We start from the raw sequence: 17,598 nt of genomic DNA, 5'->3' as shown, positions 1-17,598 counted from the left end.
TAATTAGTAAGTTTTTCCCAGGCTACATAAATATATGCTAGTACTGGTTCGTTTGTATGTAATTAACCTGATGAATGCCTGACAGGTGAGATGTTATAAATAAAGTGATTGACAGTTTTCACAGGTCAAGAGTTTTAGATCCTGTGCCTCTGTCTTAAGAACTTTCTGGCATGCAATTACTTTGTTGTGACTGTTTACCTGCTATGTCTGTGACACTTTGGGTGTGTGCATTCAGCCCCACCAATCAGAAATCAAGTATTACCATGGGAGTCAATCCTAGTTCACTTGGCATTTACTGGTAATCTGAATTGGTGCAGAGTGAATCTGGCCACCGCCTCAAAATTCCCCCCACTCTTAAAAACTTGGCTTCTGACTCGCAGCCACTTTCTAGCCCCTTAATGATGATTAAGTGCCACTAAAAGACCGTGCTACAGACAGTTCAACCTCAGTGACAGAAGTGCAGTAACAGATCTCCAGTAACAGCGTCTGTATTAATCACATGTAGGCACTTCCTATAGATTACAATCAAACAGTACATCCTGTACTGTGAGGCTTTTACTTTGAATTTCCTGGGCCGTGCCAAAACTGACTCTGCCTACACTGACCCTGAACAAGCGCTGTTCTTCTCTCTTCGTTTGGCTTTCAGCGGGAGAGGTAGGCTGAGAATCCAGAACTGGTTCCAGTTGAGAACCGGTTTCAAATTGTCTGAACCATGGGAATCATATGCCCCCGAGCTTATCAGTTCCTTTTATTAATTTTGTTGTGCTTTTCAGCAACCCTACACGCTCACTACGCCTCCCTCTCATGTCAAAGCAGGAGTCACTGTTTACAACTTCAATGGAGGATGAACTGTAACTATCCATCTGGTCAAAAATAAATAAATAAAAATTACACGAGAGTGAATTGCAGGTGAACTTGTGTTCTCTCCTCACCAAGTTTGACGGCAGCAAATAACGGTAACAGTAAGTTGATGGCGCGTTTGTCTCTAGGCTGAAATCCAACTATTTATTGCGTTATTGATAAACGTCAACAGGCAACTGCAGCTTGAAAAAGATAACCGCAAAAATAGTAAATTCTGTTTTTACATATGAACATTTATAAACGGAAATCTGGGGAACCTGATTGATTGGGCCTGATGCACCTGATTGAGATTAATACCAAAGCTGCAGCTATAGACTACAGGCTTATGTTTACATTGTATGGCCAAAGCTAATTGTATTATATTGTGAGGACTGGACTCGTTACCAGTCAGCAGAGCAAAGGCTCAATATTGCATTTTATCATTGTCTACATTTTATATTATATCATACATTATCTATTTATTTTAATGTTAAGCTTCACTAACCTTAAGATTCTATAGAAAGCGGCAGACTGAGCAAAGTGTTTTAAAGGAGGGAGGAGGATTGTACTGGGAGCACTGGAGTGTCAGGTGTGACTGTGTGGCAATAACCTGTGCACACCTACTTCTTTCCCCACACAGAAAACTGATCAGGAATCATTAAGGGGAATGAACACTGATATGCAGAATTGATAATGACATTATCAGTTCCCATCCCTTGTTGTTTGGTACTTTGCTACAGAATAATCTTCTTTCCCTCAGTTTCTCTAACAAACAGCTCCATGAATTGAAAAATGACAGATAAATAGCACTTACTTCTCATTTTTAGTGTCTGGTCCTTAATGCAGAACTAATAACCTCAGCTAAATGATGCAGGTTTATGTGATCCACAATTTAATTGGGATCAAATAAAAGAGAAAGTCACTCACTTTGAACTGATTCAATCACATTTACAGGTATTTCAAAGGAAATTTGTCAACAGACAAACCAAACTGCTGATAAGTGTATAATAATAATTCTGTTGATGGGTACATTCCTACTGGTAGAAGCAGTAGTAGTAATCAGTTTCATCACCACTCTTTTCTGTCTCTGTCCAGTCTTATAAGTTGTTGCCAGCGCCTCTTTGTCTGTTTATCCCAAACAAATAACCACTGCTGATGTTAATGCGAAACATGTTTTCTAAACAGACAAAGTAAACGATGCTCAAAACATTTAGAAACCATCCCGAAAACACAATTTAAAATAAATGAGAGAAACAACACAGACCAACACCTAGTGAGATATTAGCCATAGAAAATTTAAAAAACAATGAGATGAAAACATGTAGAAACACAGCGCTGACAGCACCAGACACTGCTGCTGCTTAAATAGGTGCGTTTGAAGATTTGTAGAGAATAAAACACATAAGTGCCACTTAAAAAGGTCTGAATGGAAGTAGCCCACACACACAACACACACACATACAGATACACACAAGGCTGCATCACGGTTTGAAAATGGATGTTCACAGGTTGCTAGGAAAAACCTGCAGTGGTCTCTATGACAAAGGAAGTGCATGCTCGGTGCATAGACAATAGAAATGCTCAGTACTGATGACTAAAGAGCTGTAATGTATCATTACACTGCGACTGAGGGCGAGACACTCTGAGTAAGAATCGATCAGCTGCACACGGGAGCTCTCAGGACTCTTGCCCAGTACACAAAGCAGATAACTGAATTACGGTTAGCTCGACGTATCAATTTAGAGACACTCTGGGAAGATAATGGTCTTGTACTAAAAACAGTATCTGATATTTGCTTGTAAACTTTGTTTATGTGGGTTCCTCCCTGACGACAGCATCATAAAAATCTGTGTTAAGATCTGCCAATTTTATGCTTTTAATAATAAAATAAAATAAAAGGCCGCATGAGTCAGACTGGATTTGATGTAGATGGATTGCAGTTGATCAGAGAAAAGGACAAGAAAGCGATAGTAGGATTCCTTCAGACGGAGAACTACATGCTGCGTGTGCATTCGTGTCAGGGTGGGGGGCAAAGTGAAGGGGAGGAATGAGTTGAGGGTGGGTGAACAAGTGCGTAGGAGAAAGGGGGCAGAACAAACAACTGTCACGGCTGACGAGGCGTTGTGGGATAAACAACGGCGCTGCCCCGGCAGAATCAAAGAGCAGATCCAGATGGCAGGCGCTGCGTGTTGCTCTGCCCTCGACTGTTCTTTTAATGGCATCAGGGCAACAAGTACCATGTGTTTCATCAAAGGGTAATGCATACGTTCTGTACACACACACACAAACATGTATAAACACACCACTAAAATCAAAGGTGTGCTAGAGCGTGAGGGAGAGACTGGGCATCTGCTATTCGTGGTTATGCTCAAATGTAATACAGTTTTACTTTTCCACACAGGTTTCAACAATAAACATGAGCTCACGGCTATAAAAATGTTTGACAACACCTGACAAATATGTTACACGACCAGTCAAAGAAGAGCTGTATTATTGTGCCACTGGGTGTGTTTGGTATTTAAAAACAGGGCATAGATAACACGCTTGTGTCAATCATCAACACTTTACTGTGCAACCAGAGATACTAACAAGCGCTCCCATCCCTTCCCTGTCAGCACGCAGCCTTTTTTCTTTTCTCGTTAAATGTGTCACCGACAACCTGTGGTCTGGTATGCTCGTAATGTCACTAAGACAAATTCAAACACCATCAAAAATAAACAACTGTTCATTGCATTTGAACAGAGAATCACTCTCGAAACAAAGCAGTACTGGTGTGGGCCCGCGCCACATGGATAATGAGTTAGAGGCAGCAGAAGTTCATTTCCAATCAGTGATTGTGCGACTTTGGAGGAAAACAGAGAAAGGAGTTTCTGGAGCTCTGCCCAGCTGCCACAGGAAAGACGGCATTACTGGTCAGTTGTTGCAGTCACAAAAAAATTGGACAATGCACATGGAACAAGGAACCTGTAAGAGCCTGAAAAGACCCAACAAACTGACTAACGATGCCATCTTCAGATCCCTGCACTGCCACGGAGGAGCTAAAAATATATCCTCCTGAACAAACTTCCAAATGAGACATTTTACTTGTGGGACACTAACACTGCCATTACTCAACGGACTTCACTCTGAAGGTGGTTTAAAGTCACTTCTCCATGTTACCAATAGTTATTGTGGAGCTCAATGCGACACTAGCATCTCGGACCAAGCTAAATTAACCAGGGTGGATTCTCTGAATAACAGACAACAATCACTGGCTTCAAGTTTCATTTATGTTTTCATATCAGCAGCAGTAGAAGATCAGAGTTCAGCCGGGTTCAGCCGGGTTCAGCCGCCCCCCCAAATACTGAGAAACCAACCAAATATTTCACATTTTCAGCTAAATAATCCTAATAATTCGAGGGAATAGGAACTGTTAAAACCAGAGCACAGATAAGTCATCAGTTCCCATTCCCTGCATACTGACGAGAAGAGGTCATGGGTCAACTTTACTACAAATAGGCCTGGCTGTGAAGATTTGCAGTGATAAAGTGCCCACAAGCACTCACATACACACACTCGTTCACTCAACTGACAGCATGAGATAACGGAAATCTGCTGCCTCGGCCTAAGAGCTCCTAAACAATGAACAGTCAAGTAGGTCTGGTTTCTGTTTAAAGGACATTAACAGACCACTTACAACTGTCGATGAAAAAAACATGTTGTGAAGAAACACTGACATTGCACAACTGTAGAAACAAAAAAATAGCATGCCTACCACTAAGTCAAAAGCTTTATCTAGAAACTGGACATCCTACACCCTGGATGACTGGGAATCTTCTTATAAAAGCAAGAGCTACTCATTAAAACCTCACTAAATTCAACCTGAAACAAACAAGTATATTGAAAAGAATGAAGATTTATAACTTATATTATTATGCAGATCAAGGCAATGAACATCTATCAAGATTTTTGCTTGTTATATTGCGTATTGTGATTATTATGACTCGTCACTAGCCCATATAAGCCATTCATTCTGTAATTATGCGAGTTGCTTGACTAATGTACCAAGCACATACAAGCTACAAACATACACATATGCACACAGCCTGAGAACCACTCTGTGCCAAACTACACTTTCAGTCTGCGGTTTTCTAAGCCACGTCTTGTCCAAAAAAAGAGTCTGCTTTTATCCAGAGATAAGACAGAAATGATGTCATCCCTGCAGCTCATTCACTGGCGTCGGTGTACTGCTCTGTTCCCACAGACGCATGTGGTGATGTTTCCTTCCTGGCTGCCCTTTGTGGACTTTGTTGAAAAGATCCTCCAAAAACAGTACAAAAGAACTGGACAAACAAACAACAACAAAAAAAAAAAAACCCCAATGTTTTAATGGCTGGCAGCCAAAATCCATGGGACAGGGACACCTAAGATAAGAAGGACCATTTCAGCAGCTGCATAGACTAACTTCAACAGCCTTAATGTGAAATAACACAAGTTAATAGAGTGCTGCCTGTAATGAGGAGTTACGGGGGCTTGTTATGTAAAGTAGCTTCTGAGAAATTAATACAAATCTCAATAAAAATGCCCAGGGTGGCTTCCTGAGAGTAGATAACTCTAGCATGTTAGTGCTAATAATGCCTTCATCTCAGTAGTATTAGTCTGATCTGCCACAATCACTGCAAAGGGAAAAACAGTCGAGCCTACATTTGGACAAAGTTCTATTAAATGCAAACACGTCTGCCTACATTGTGATATTCAGTTTCATTTTAATTTAATTTGCCACAGGGAGGGACACGGAAACCTTAGTCTAAAGTGATCTGAGCAGGCAGTCTTCCTGCAAACCAATACTGCACTGGGAGGTTGAAATAAGCGAAACACACATGGATACATGGCTTGCAGCCTATGGATAATTACTTTGCCATCCAACAATATGCACAGTGTTTAAGTGGACGCTAATAATTCACACGTTTTAATGACAGACTGTGAGGGGACAGGGCCGCCTCTGGAACCACCACATCCTGCCCCGTCTGTATGACTCACACAGACCGCGACCTGTTTGGATTTGCTGCAGCACTACCTCACCTCACTTTCCCCCCGCTTCCACCGATGGGAAGGCAGTACGATAACATCATCGGGTTCGTCTAGCGGGTGGGGGGGGGCTCTGTACACAGCATGCGTGGTGCGGCCAACTCACAATGAAAACTGAATGTCATGCCTTAGCATCCAGAGAGCACCCGGGCTCAAGAATAAACAGCTGCAAAAAACACACGGCGCGAACACATAGCAATTTGAAAACGAGCAGGTTTAAACAGCAAAAACAAGGAGGTTTTTTCGAGTGGCATGGCAGTCGGCTCCACCACGGCTAATGTTATCGCAGTTTAAGAGGGGGGTGGGTGTGGGATAAGCTAACGTTGGCTCGGTACTTGAAATCTGACAGGTGAGTGAGTTGCAGACAGCGACAGTCATAAAAGACGATGGGGCGCCTCCATGGCCATCATTTCCAGGACACGAAAACGTATCTCGATATAAGTTACAGTCAAATACTCGGTGTGCGAGCTCTCCCGTACAGTCTTACCCAGCCCTTGCCTGCTGTGTTTCTGTCTGCACATCACGAACGCTCCTCACATTTTCGCCAGTTAGCTCGGTTTAGCTAACACGGGCTAACATGCTAAAAACAAGACAGCGCCGCCTCGGGTCTGTGGTCTTACCGAATTGCGAAGACTTGAAACCCGAGTCCGTCCGAGGTCTGGTTAACAACGAGATGTCCATTAACGTCAGCGGAACTATCTACTGTATTTTTCCTTTTTCCCCCAGCGATGAGATTGAAGTTTATTTCGCGGAGTAAAATGGCTGCGACTGGTCTAGGTTCGGATGCAGTGACGTAATGACGCTGTAGGACTGGAAGGGATGGGGGGCGTGGCGGATGACAGGGATCACCGTCCTCACTGATCAGCATTTATCAACTACTTTACAACGGACCTTGATTTTCTGCCATATGACATCACCACACCACCACGTATACTCATATGAAAAGGAAACAAAATCATCCTAAACCTGCATCATATTTTGAATCCAATCAGAATATCCTCAGCAGGCGATCACTTGTTTTTCTGATTCAAATCGATTTTCGTTCAGATCGGCAGAAGGTTCGAAGAGAAAAGAAAAGTGATTCAAAAAATGTTTGTTTGAAATTTGTAAATATTAGGCAGATATTCACTAATGCTTTTCATTAATTTGTAAATTAATTGAATGTATTCACAGATATGTTTTTATCCGTGAAATTTATTTGTAGATCCGTTTTATACTTGCAAGATATTTTTGTGAGTTTACAAATGTATTTTTTGTATTTGTGGAAGGTGTTTTATATCTACATATCACACATTTACTCACTGATTGTCAATCAGTTCACATAAATAATATTGAGACTAAATCTACCTCCATACCCATCCCTCTTTCTCTTCACCAAGTTTTCACATTTCACCTTTCAGCTTCATTTTCCTCCCTTTCTACACTTTTCCTCACTCTTCAAATCCAGACTTCCTGTTCCGTCTTCTTCTCACCTGTTCTCCAACCAAACTCAACTCAAACCCTATTAAATGTGGAGGACCCTGACCCTACTACTTCTATTGCCTCTATTTCTGCTCTGTTAAGAGCTTGGATCATTCCTAATTGTAGTCCTATGAAGTACTTAATGAAGTGCTGAAAACATACTGAACAAAGGAGCTTTATTTTGGAAAAAACTAGTCATTATAAATTAAACAACACTGAAGGATTTATTCCTTTAGAATGTAAAAACATTTTTTTTCAAGTTATTTCAAAATATAATAAAAGTTTCAAACCTTGCACACATTTGCAGAGTAGTTTCCAAAGTGCAATAGAAAAACCTGCATTATTTCAGTTCATTGTGCACATTAATGTAATGTGCACTTCACATAGACAAAGACTTACACTGCATAAATACATTAATTCACTCTGCGCTGAAGAAACTTTTATCCAGCTTTACGACGCAGAACCAATCCTGACGTTAAGAAAAAGTTTATACGTAAAGATAAATCAGAATCCCTGCTTTCATTCATTTGGATGTCTGTTTGGCCTTCTGCACAGGAGCAGGAACATCAGCAACATTATGCAGAAAATCATACAGCAACTTAGCATTGAGAGCATTTCCGAGTATTTCTGCTAGCTTGTCCTGGCTGAGTTTGGTTAAATCTGCCAGGCTGTTGGCATTTTTGATCAGAGCCCTGTAGTTTTTTGTATTGACCCCAGGCATTTTTAACAGGAAGTCATAAGGTCCAGGGTTGTAGAGACCCGATGATTCAGACACCATATCCGACTCAGCTGTGACCGCCTGAGCTGCTGCAGCATTGGGTTCGAGGCGGCCTTGCTTCAGCTCCAGGAAGAGGTCAGCTGTGGCATGTGGGGAGGGGCACCAGAGAATACGGAGCCGGGGGAAATGCAAGGTGAGCAAGGTGAGTTTTGAGGAGATGTCATTTGATGATATCTCATGACGGAAATCTGACCGGGCCATTAAGGAAAACGGTTTAGCCGGGTCAAACTCAATGAGCAGCACTGGCTTCCTGTAGTAACGGGTCATGGAGAGACACTGGGTGTAGAGGCGGCCGCTCTGCAGAGAGCCAATCAGATCACTGACGCTCTTGCGCTCCACGCATGTGTCCGGTGTCAGGATGTAGTCGCCTACTTCCAGGGTGACGGGCTCAATGTCCAGTCCACGGCGGTGCAGCAAAGAGGGGAGCTCACTGCGGAATTCACGCATGTCCACAATGACTCGTGAGGGCTCTTTGGGCTGCTCCTGGCCTCCTGGTTATAGGACAGGAAATGGAAATACAAAAATAATGAAACACTTATTCCAGAAAACCGTTTTTCTTGAATAAATTTAAAAGAAACAACTAAAACAGACATGCCTGCTTTGCGGGAGTTGGTGGTGGCATTGGCAGGCTCTAAACTTCTAGCAAGGTCCAGGTTGGTGTCTTCTCGTCCCTCCCTCTCCTCTGGGATGACCATAGTAGCTTTTTCCCTGCAGTGTTATACACACACAAGCACCAATGAGAAGCTGACACTTAAGAAAACCCCAAATCAACAAAAACCCCAAAAAGTACTTGATAGGAAAGACGCTGTTCTCACCTGATGAGGTGTTCGAAGGCTTTCTTTTCCTTAGACAGAGCTGTCAGGTACTTCTGTTCTTCTGTCGAGCCTCCATAGATGAGGAAATACACCCTAAGTGCCTTTCCGGGTCGGCTAGCTTTGTAGATCTCCAGCTGTCGGACAAAACTCACTTCAGCGTCGTACAGCACCACAAAACTGGGCTCCACCTCGTGCAGCACCCGCGTCAAGCTGTGGGGGTCCGTGCAGCCTTTCAGAGGGTGGATGACGGTCAGCGGCTCCTTCAGGACACCATAGTAAGCATCGGATGACAAATCCAGCTTCAGTTGTTCTTCCTCGCCTTCGTCCTCGTCCATCAGTTCGTCCTCATCTCCGCTGCTGCCCATCGCTGCTGCTTCATCCATCTCCTCCTTCCCCACCATCTGGGTCAGGGTCAGAGATGGTCTGCTTGTCCTCTTCGTGGACTTTGTGGGTTTTTTCTGTGCAGGCTCCTTCCCCTTGCCTCCTTTTTTGGACCAGCCTTTGCCCTTTTTGTGCGAGTCAAGTTCAAGGGCAGCAGCTGCAGCGGCGTCCTGTTTACCGATTGTGCGGGCGTACAGTCTGTTGAGCAGCCGATCAGAGCCGTGCCTGATGTACTGCTGCAGCTGGGCACAAGTGCGGTCATCACTGGCACAGATCAGCACACGACCTGGAGGCAACATGTACATAACAGATATCAAATGACCGTTTTAATGGTGGATATTTAATTCTTGTTTAACATAGGACTGAACTATTTGAGAAAATATCCACATTTTTTTTTAAATATTTCTTTCTCTGACGAACATTGTCATTTAAATTGCAATTATTTTCTATCAATTAAATGTGCCTCTATTTATACTAAGCATTATCAAAATCTAAAGAATCAGATAATAATGCTAATAAGCTAATGTTAGCTTCACAGACTGAACTACTGGAGGTCCCGATTTATAGATCTTTATGTGATTAGCTGAAAATAGTGCCAACACTGGAGTGTAGTGAGCATTAGCCAAGACCTTTTGTTGTCGTTGTTTCATCAACTTACAAAATGAACCTTAATTAACTACAACTCTACAGGAAATCTCCTGGCAACAGTTGATACTATATTCACTGATGTCAGCCAGCTACAACTTACACTTACTACAGCTGAGTTAAGACACTGTTAATAATCAAATTTAAACTTTTGAAATTGCAGTATTGATATAAAAACAATGGTTTTACTCCACGTCTGAATTCCATTAGGTGTAGGCAATGTGAGATAGCACACACAATATGACATACACAGCTTTGAATAGAAGCTGTGTATGTGTCAGCTGCGTTTAGACTGTTTTTGTTTATGTGAAATACGTTTCATAGTGAGGACTTCTTTCTCCTGTGGCTTTTCCTGTGTTAGCGTTAGCAGGCCAAAGTTTAAATGACCTTAGATCATTTTAATGTACCACCTTTTAGAAATCTAAAAAGTAGCATCTACAAAATTTTGTTACATAGAACATTATATGTAAATCTGTAGATTGAAACGCAGTGATGACGTGATGGACAACTTTCATGCTCTAACCTGGTTCATGCTGAGAGCTCTTGTTCTCCCTCTCAATCTCCTGCAGCACTTCAGTCAGAGCCTCCCACTTTGGGCTCTTCTCCAGCACCAGCTCTCGTTTTACCTCTGAATCACACGGACACAACCTTTAGTGATCTCAACCGCACACATATAGTACATGCTGATTACATTACATTACATCTACTCTGAGGAACACACTGTCAGAGATCTGGTCGCTGCTCAGTCACCTGAGGCAGAGGGTAACTTCTGTTTCTCAGCCTCTGCTCCCACTTTGAGTTTCTTCTTGCTCTCAGCGATGCGGTACACTCGACTCCTGGCGTTCACAAACATGGACGTGCTAGAGTCCAGGAACAACCACCCTGGCGGATACAACAACAGGCGCACACAATCAAACAGGGATAACGAAGATTAATTATGGACATCAAGTACAATTTTTTACTTAAAGTAAGTGCTGTAGTTTACCAGAATTGGAGCCAAAGATCTTTTGGCTGGAGCGCAGCGACTCCAGCAGATTGAGGAAGGTGACGCAGTCGTACTGGGTGAGGTAGAGCAGAAGAACCCTCAGCACCTTCAGGTCCTGGACCAGGCCCTTGGTCTTTGCTCCCAGCTGGTGCCACAGGGGGTCCAGGTAGTGACGGATGGTCTGCATAGAGTTGTAAAGTTCAACCATTTGCAGTAAATTCTTTGACGTCAAAGGAGAGCAACTTAACGACACAATGAAACAGCAGGACAGCAAACTAGGAGTATTACGATCCAGTTTCAATCACATTACTCACATTGCATTATGTGTCACATGTCACTAATACAGTAGCAGACCTTTTCAAAAGCATTTCCTAGTGTGTTCTCCAGTGAGAGGTCCTCAGCCTCCAGGGTGGGGTTGTAGCGTTTCAGCTCCTTCAGACAGGCGCTCATGATGTCCAGGATGGAGCTCTGTATGGCCCTCATAGCTGGCGTCAATGACACGTGGAGCTCCACCACCTCTGGCTTATGCCTCTCCAGTGCTGTGTTTACTGATGCTTGGAACCTGTTGAATGAAGCAGGTGTAGAGAGCAAAGTGTAAAGAAGGACGAGGGAAGCACTTCCTGTTCCTGCTATGGCATGTAAAAAGTACAGTATGCCCCCATCACACCTGGGCCACAGGTAGAGCTTCTTGACGAAGAGGTTCCTCATCACACGCTCCACCTGGCAGAAGCCTGAGGAGAAGGCCGTGGCCTTGTCAGTGAAGGCCTTAATGAAGCCCGTCTTGTTCTTCTGTCTGAACAGACGAAGGATGAAGGCCTCCTGACACGACTCAATGATTTTATGGGCGCGATACACCAGGATGCCTGAAAGGTTGTTAGAGAAAGATAGGAAAGTAGTAACACCTGTACAATTGTAATGCAAAGCAACACCCTGCAATAAATACATCAATTAAAATGTTTTTGATTTGATTACTCTTAGAGAGAAAAATAAATCTGCATTTATTTATGTTTCTGAAATGATTACAATTAAGGATATTTACTGTGTATCAGAGCAGACGAGTAACTTGGCTACTGTTGACTCTCTTGTTTGTCCCCATAATAACATGCTCCAGTCATGTCTTTTGAAAGTTTGGTGGACAGTCAATTACTCATATGTTTAAACAATAGTTATATCAAATATTACATTAAGGCCATTTAAATATATTAAATGTATCTCATTTTAGTAACTAACTAACATACTATAGTATTGTTGAATACAAATACAAGTACCAATACTAATACCGGTAATTACTAGTGATCACAGTTCGTAATCAGACAAACATAGCTCTCATTTTAGCCGTGACCAGGCAGGCTTCTGACCTGATATGAGATGAGCAGGGATGCGGTCAGTGAGGAAGTCCACCACCAGGATTCTGCTGGTGACAAACAGCACTCCTCCCTCAGTGTAGACGTTATAACGCTCTGTGCTCTGGACGTCGCTGGTCACTGTCCTGGGCAGGTGGGTCACACCTTCCACTTGCAATTGCTCTGTCAAATACTCCTGAGAGGGGAATAAGTAAAGACGTGTTCTTGCTAAACTGGCTCTAAGTAAATGCACACAAGAGATGCATGTAAAACTCTGAACTTGAATACCCAGACCTTTATTATCTGTAAGGTTCATCTTGCCTGGTATAGAATAGGCACTTGGTGGCAAATCCTCAAATGGCTTTTCTATGAAAAGAGGCCAAGGCATATGTGACTAACAATATGCAGAGAACAAACATTATTTTGGCAGATATTGCGCTAAGAGGCATGATTTGAGTTGGAGTGATCATTTTTGATTGAGAAAAAAGAAAAGAAAAAGATGATCATGTGGTTTTTGCTGCAGTTTGTACCAAACAAGCATGTTCCCGTACATTTGGAGAATATGATTTGTAGCCCGGAAGCACCACAATGCTTTATTTATCGTATTTTTTGACGCATTTCATTTATCAAAATAAAACTGCAGCTCCTGCGATTTGGATATTGCACTGATTGCATTGATAATATTAAGATGAATCGTTCAGCCATATCTAAATAGTGCAAATCCATCCTAGTAATAGACTGCTATTACCTGATGGTAATGTATTATTTTTACACAGCCACCTTATTTAAGAGTATTTAAATGAATAACTGATATTGTAGCATGTACACATTTTATAATCCATCCAAAAGCCTCGTTGCTGCCCCCAAAATCACACGGTGTTAATTATGAGGCGTCCAAAGCAGCCGGTTAAGTTAACCCATGCAGTCCTCACCTGCTCAGGTGTGGTGGTGTTGAGCAGAAGGACCAGGCTGCCCTGCTCCGAGTAAACCCGCATGAACTGCAGAAGGATGCGGTCTATCCCCATCCCCTCGGCCGCCACCAGCAGCCCGTCACTGCCGAACAGGCTCAGAAACATCTCGGTCTCAAACTCCAGCAGCGGCCCCGCCATGTTGGAGCCGACAGGACGGTCCTCTACTCTAGACACGAAAAGTCACCAGGGTTTTCTCTCACTGTCGGCGGGAAATGTCAGCTAGAAGCCGGGAAAAAAATCATTATGAGACAGCATAGAAAGGGACAGCTCGGAGCTGTTATTCAATGTTTTGAAATTGCGCATCCGGTCACGTGGTGTCAAAAAAATAAAAGGTGAACTTCCCTGTTTAATACTGAGAGCTCCACCTAGTGGCCCGGAGCGTTATGGCAGGTAGGAAACATGTCCAGCTCTTCTTTTTTTTTTTTTCAATGACCTACGTGTGTTTCTACATTAAACTGACTGCTGATGGTTTATCATTGCAGACAATATAAATGTGTTTTTATTGTCTTTCTCTCTGAATGTCTTTACAAACAGCTCCTTTTCACATTCTCATGAAAATGTAATGGTAGTTTTGAAAGATTGCCAAGCTGCTGACTTGTCCAGAAATGTTGACTTTACAAAATCAATGCAAACTTTTTAACAGACAACTCTAAAATCTCTGCATGTGAGCATGTGAGTGCATCAGGATAGAAAACAGTCTCTGCTCTCAGTTGTATTCCTGCACAATTACAATATAATAATGATAATGACACGTTGTCAAATTGATTTTCACAGCATGCCAAAGTAACTACTTTAGAAAATGGTTAGCAATGGCGTATGCATGATTGAGTTGGCTAAAACATGAAAAGCATGCACATACTGTTTGCTTTTTAGACATGTTTTCTACCAGACGAGAAGGAAACCCTCGGGTAAACAATAAGACCTAATAATGTTTACATTTAACATTACATTTAAAGCTATTTTATGTCATATCTATTTATGGGGTGGCAAAATAACTGGCTTTCAGATGCTTCAAATTAATGATATCCGTATCAGACAAGTCAAATACTAATCCACTTTCATTTAACTGCAGCAATAGGAAATACACTATCAAACGATTAAATAGTCCCAGAAATGCAGGGTACAGAGCCAATGGCTGTTTTAGTGACAGTATTAACGTGTTTTCGGGTGGATTATTCCTGTAATGCACCGTCAGGAACAGAGCTGTAAAATGCTTGCATAACAAAGCCTGCCAGCTGGGCTTTGTAAAACTCTGTTGTGTCAGCCCACATTTCTCTACCATAAGAGAGGAGGCTGAGGGGACCAGAATAGGTCTGAGCTCATGAATGACAGCGGAGGAGCAGGACGATGCTGAGCCCACCACCATCCCCAACACACACACACACACACACAAACAAACAAACAAACACACTCACTCAGAGGTTTTGGCTACACAGGGGGCACGGACATGACTCATCATAGTTTTAAGACTTCAGGCTTGAATTTAGCCACTTTGATGTCTGCATCTGTCACTCATCCGCTGTGATGCGCTGACTCTGTGCAGAGCCATATTATACAAAACAACACATGGACGCTTGAGTGGAACTCATTACAATGAGTTATCTGGACAAAACTTTCTTTCTTTTCTCATTGTTCTACTCTGCAAAATTTAACTTTTCCTAGAAATGACACAGGAAACTCTGAGTACGTGTGTGCGTGCGTGTGTATATGAACACTGTCGATTGAATCTGTCAGGAAAAATTATTTCTTTTAATATCCTCATTTTGAATAAATGAGTGGTGAAGTTGCAGAAATTAAGAATTAAGGAAGTACATTAATTAAAACCAATATTTCAGAGACTTCCATCACTAGTGAATTTCATTAATACTGTCAACAAGTAAAGGAGGAAGAAAGAAAGTCTTACAAAGCAGAATATATATTGAAATACCTTCTCTAATATATTTGTATACCTTTGCTCTGGTGCTGTTTTTCATGGTCTGGCCCAGGCCCTGTAGGTACGATAAAGAATATAATGCCACACTAGCCTACATGCATGCAAACTAATAAAAAAAGTCAGAGTCCTCATCTACAACTTCTGAGTCTGAGTACAGTCAATGCTCGAGTCGGAGTCTAAGTCCAAATTGTTAGCGCTCAGGTCTGAAAATCAGGACTCAGGTCAGACTCAAGTCCGAGTCCTGGACTTCTGGACTCCTGGACTACAGCACTGCCCTGTGCAAAAGCTAGGTTCATTCAAATAAGTGAAGCAACCACTGGATCATCCATGACAAGCTCGAAGAGTGGAGGCTGTTGTAGCACCACAATAATGTTTTGGATCGAGATGTTCAACAATCCAACAATCACATAAATGTGTATATTTTCAGGTGTCCACATACTTGTGGCCATGGAGTGTATTTTAATATTCCCAGCTCAGTATTTCTGAGTCTATCAGTTGTCCGTGCGTGTGATTTGACGTTGACATTTCTCACAAACTGCAGGCTAAGGAGATGCAGTCACAAAGTGAGAGGGAAATTAAAAAAGAGCTCCAACAGTCTGGCCAACATCAAAGGTGACCCTGAAGGTAGCAGGAGACACAACATCAGCCCCACACTGCCTTGCCCAAACAGAGCTACACTACCGGGAAGGTTTATAGGTGCTGGGAACAGAAACTGAGAACTTGATAGAAATGAGGGGAAAGCAAAAGGAAAGCCAGCATGAAGAGAAAAATGAGAAATATGAGGGCACAAGTGACATTATTTGGATTTTCAGTCAAGTGTAAAATCCAAAAAACAAAGGCAGAAAAAGTTATACAGGAAACACTTGGATTTGCTAAATGTCTTTAACAACCTTGTGTTTAGCTTGATTTCTTATTTTCTCCAGCTGATTTTTAAAGCGACTCTTCAGCTAAATAAAGAAAAGGGCTTATTTGATCTTTTTAAAGAAAGAAAACAGGATATAAAAATATGTCTCTGCCTCTATGTAGTCAGAAAAGGTGCCCTGATCAATTAAAACAATGCAATCTTACACATTATGTACATTCATCTATCTATCTATCTATCTATCTATCTATCTATCTATCTATCTATCTATCTATCTATCTATCATTGAGCCACTTCAGTGTGTCACTGTTAAACAGCAAATGACAGACTCTATGTACATTAAGAAAAAGGAAATTGTATACACTTTTGGCACAAAAATGTTGGACTGAGGATTAAAGTAATGCACTGTCATGAACAGACCTATAGAGAGCAGTGGAGCACTTTTGTTTTGCAAACTCATGCATCTTACAAGGCAAGTCTAGCTCTGGGGTGATGTGTGTGCGAGAACATTTGTGTCCGTCCACACCTCGTCAGGATGAAAACATGAAGCTAGGATGGAGTGGTAACACGACCCTATTAAGGCTGTCTAGAAGGGGGGTGGGGGGTGGGGGGGGCAATAATGATTCTGCTATTATTACAGTTTTATGGTACATGAAATTGAATCAAATGATCCATAAATGTGCTTGGAGGAACCAGCATGTTTTCACGGATTGGAGCATCAGTCTGGTTGGCACATGTGAAGGATTGCGGCGAAAACCGCTCATCCGCTTCTCTTTGCACCAAGTGGGACGAGTAAAAGTGTACATTTGGCAGCTGATGTACATCCTGATATCATGGATGGTCTGGCACTACTGTAAATGAGAGGAGAACAGCTTGAAATTGATGGCAGGCTGGAGGATAAAATAAGATGAGATATTTAACACTGCCTGGCTGACTGCAGTGTAGGAGGGAAATGAGAGAGAGAGAGAGAAAACAGAGAAGGAGAGAGAGAAGAGAAAACAGCTTAAGGCCTGATACATCCCTCCAGCCCTCATTAGGAAAAGAGAGGCGCAGCAGGGTTTTGTTGTAAATGGAGGGCTAAGCCTGAGAGCCGGTCAGGCTCTGAGGGCCAAACACGAAGCCTCTGGAGGTTAAACACGCACACTCTTTAAAGAAGTATCTCGACATGTTGGGAAATGCACTCGCTTCCCTTCATGCTGAGAGTCACAGTAGATGACAAGCTCGATGGCACTCTCATGTTTGTACGATAAATATCAAGCTAAAGCCGGCGGCCAGTTAGCTTAGCTTAGCACATAGACTAGAAACAGGGGTAAAAAGCTAGCCTGGCTTGGCAACAAAATCCTCCTACCACCACCTATAAAGCTCACAAACTGACACTTGTAAAAATGGTCCATTGTTGTTTTTTAGGACATTAAGAGCTATTTACTCCGTTAGTAAGCTAATTATTCTGGCACATAATTCAACATGTCGTTTTTACACTAGTAAAAGCCTAAAGCCTAGTTTGCTATTTCCAGTGT

At 42.3% G+C, this 17,598-nt stretch overlaps 1 protein-coding gene across 1 annotated transcript; it reads right to left on the bottom strand.

Moving 5' to 3' along the window:
- Positions 1-7,629: 7,629 nt before the first annotated feature.
- Positions 7,630-13,554, bottom strand: ercc4 (ERCC excision repair 4, endonuclease catalytic subunit). Its single transcript, XM_022743130.1, has 10 exons — positions 13,248-13,554; positions 12,331-12,511; positions 11,640-11,835; positions 11,327-11,534; positions 10,973-11,153; positions 10,738-10,869; positions 10,511-10,615; positions 8,962-9,628; positions 8,742-8,854; positions 7,630-8,637 (listed from the first exon to the last, which is right to left on the bottom strand). The coding sequence occupies exons 1-10, from the start codon at positions 13,422-13,424 to the stop codon at positions 7,892-7,894; spliced, it is 2,706 nt and encodes a 901-aa protein (XP_022598851.1). The 5' UTR covers positions 13,425-13,554; the 3' UTR covers positions 7,630-7,891.
- Positions 13,555-17,598: the final 4,044 nt, after the last annotated feature.

This window comes from Seriola dumerili, unplaced genomic scaffold (assembly GCF_002260705.1).
Source record: "Seriola dumerili isolate Sdu_G_001 unplaced genomic scaffold, Sdu_1.0 BDQW01000068.1, whole genome shotgun sequence".
Classification (NCBI taxonomy): Eukaryota; Metazoa; Chordata; class Actinopteri; order Carangiformes; family Carangidae; genus Seriola; species Seriola dumerili.
Note: the sequence above shows the minus strand (reverse complement) of the source record. Positions and strands in the feature narration are given on the sequence as shown.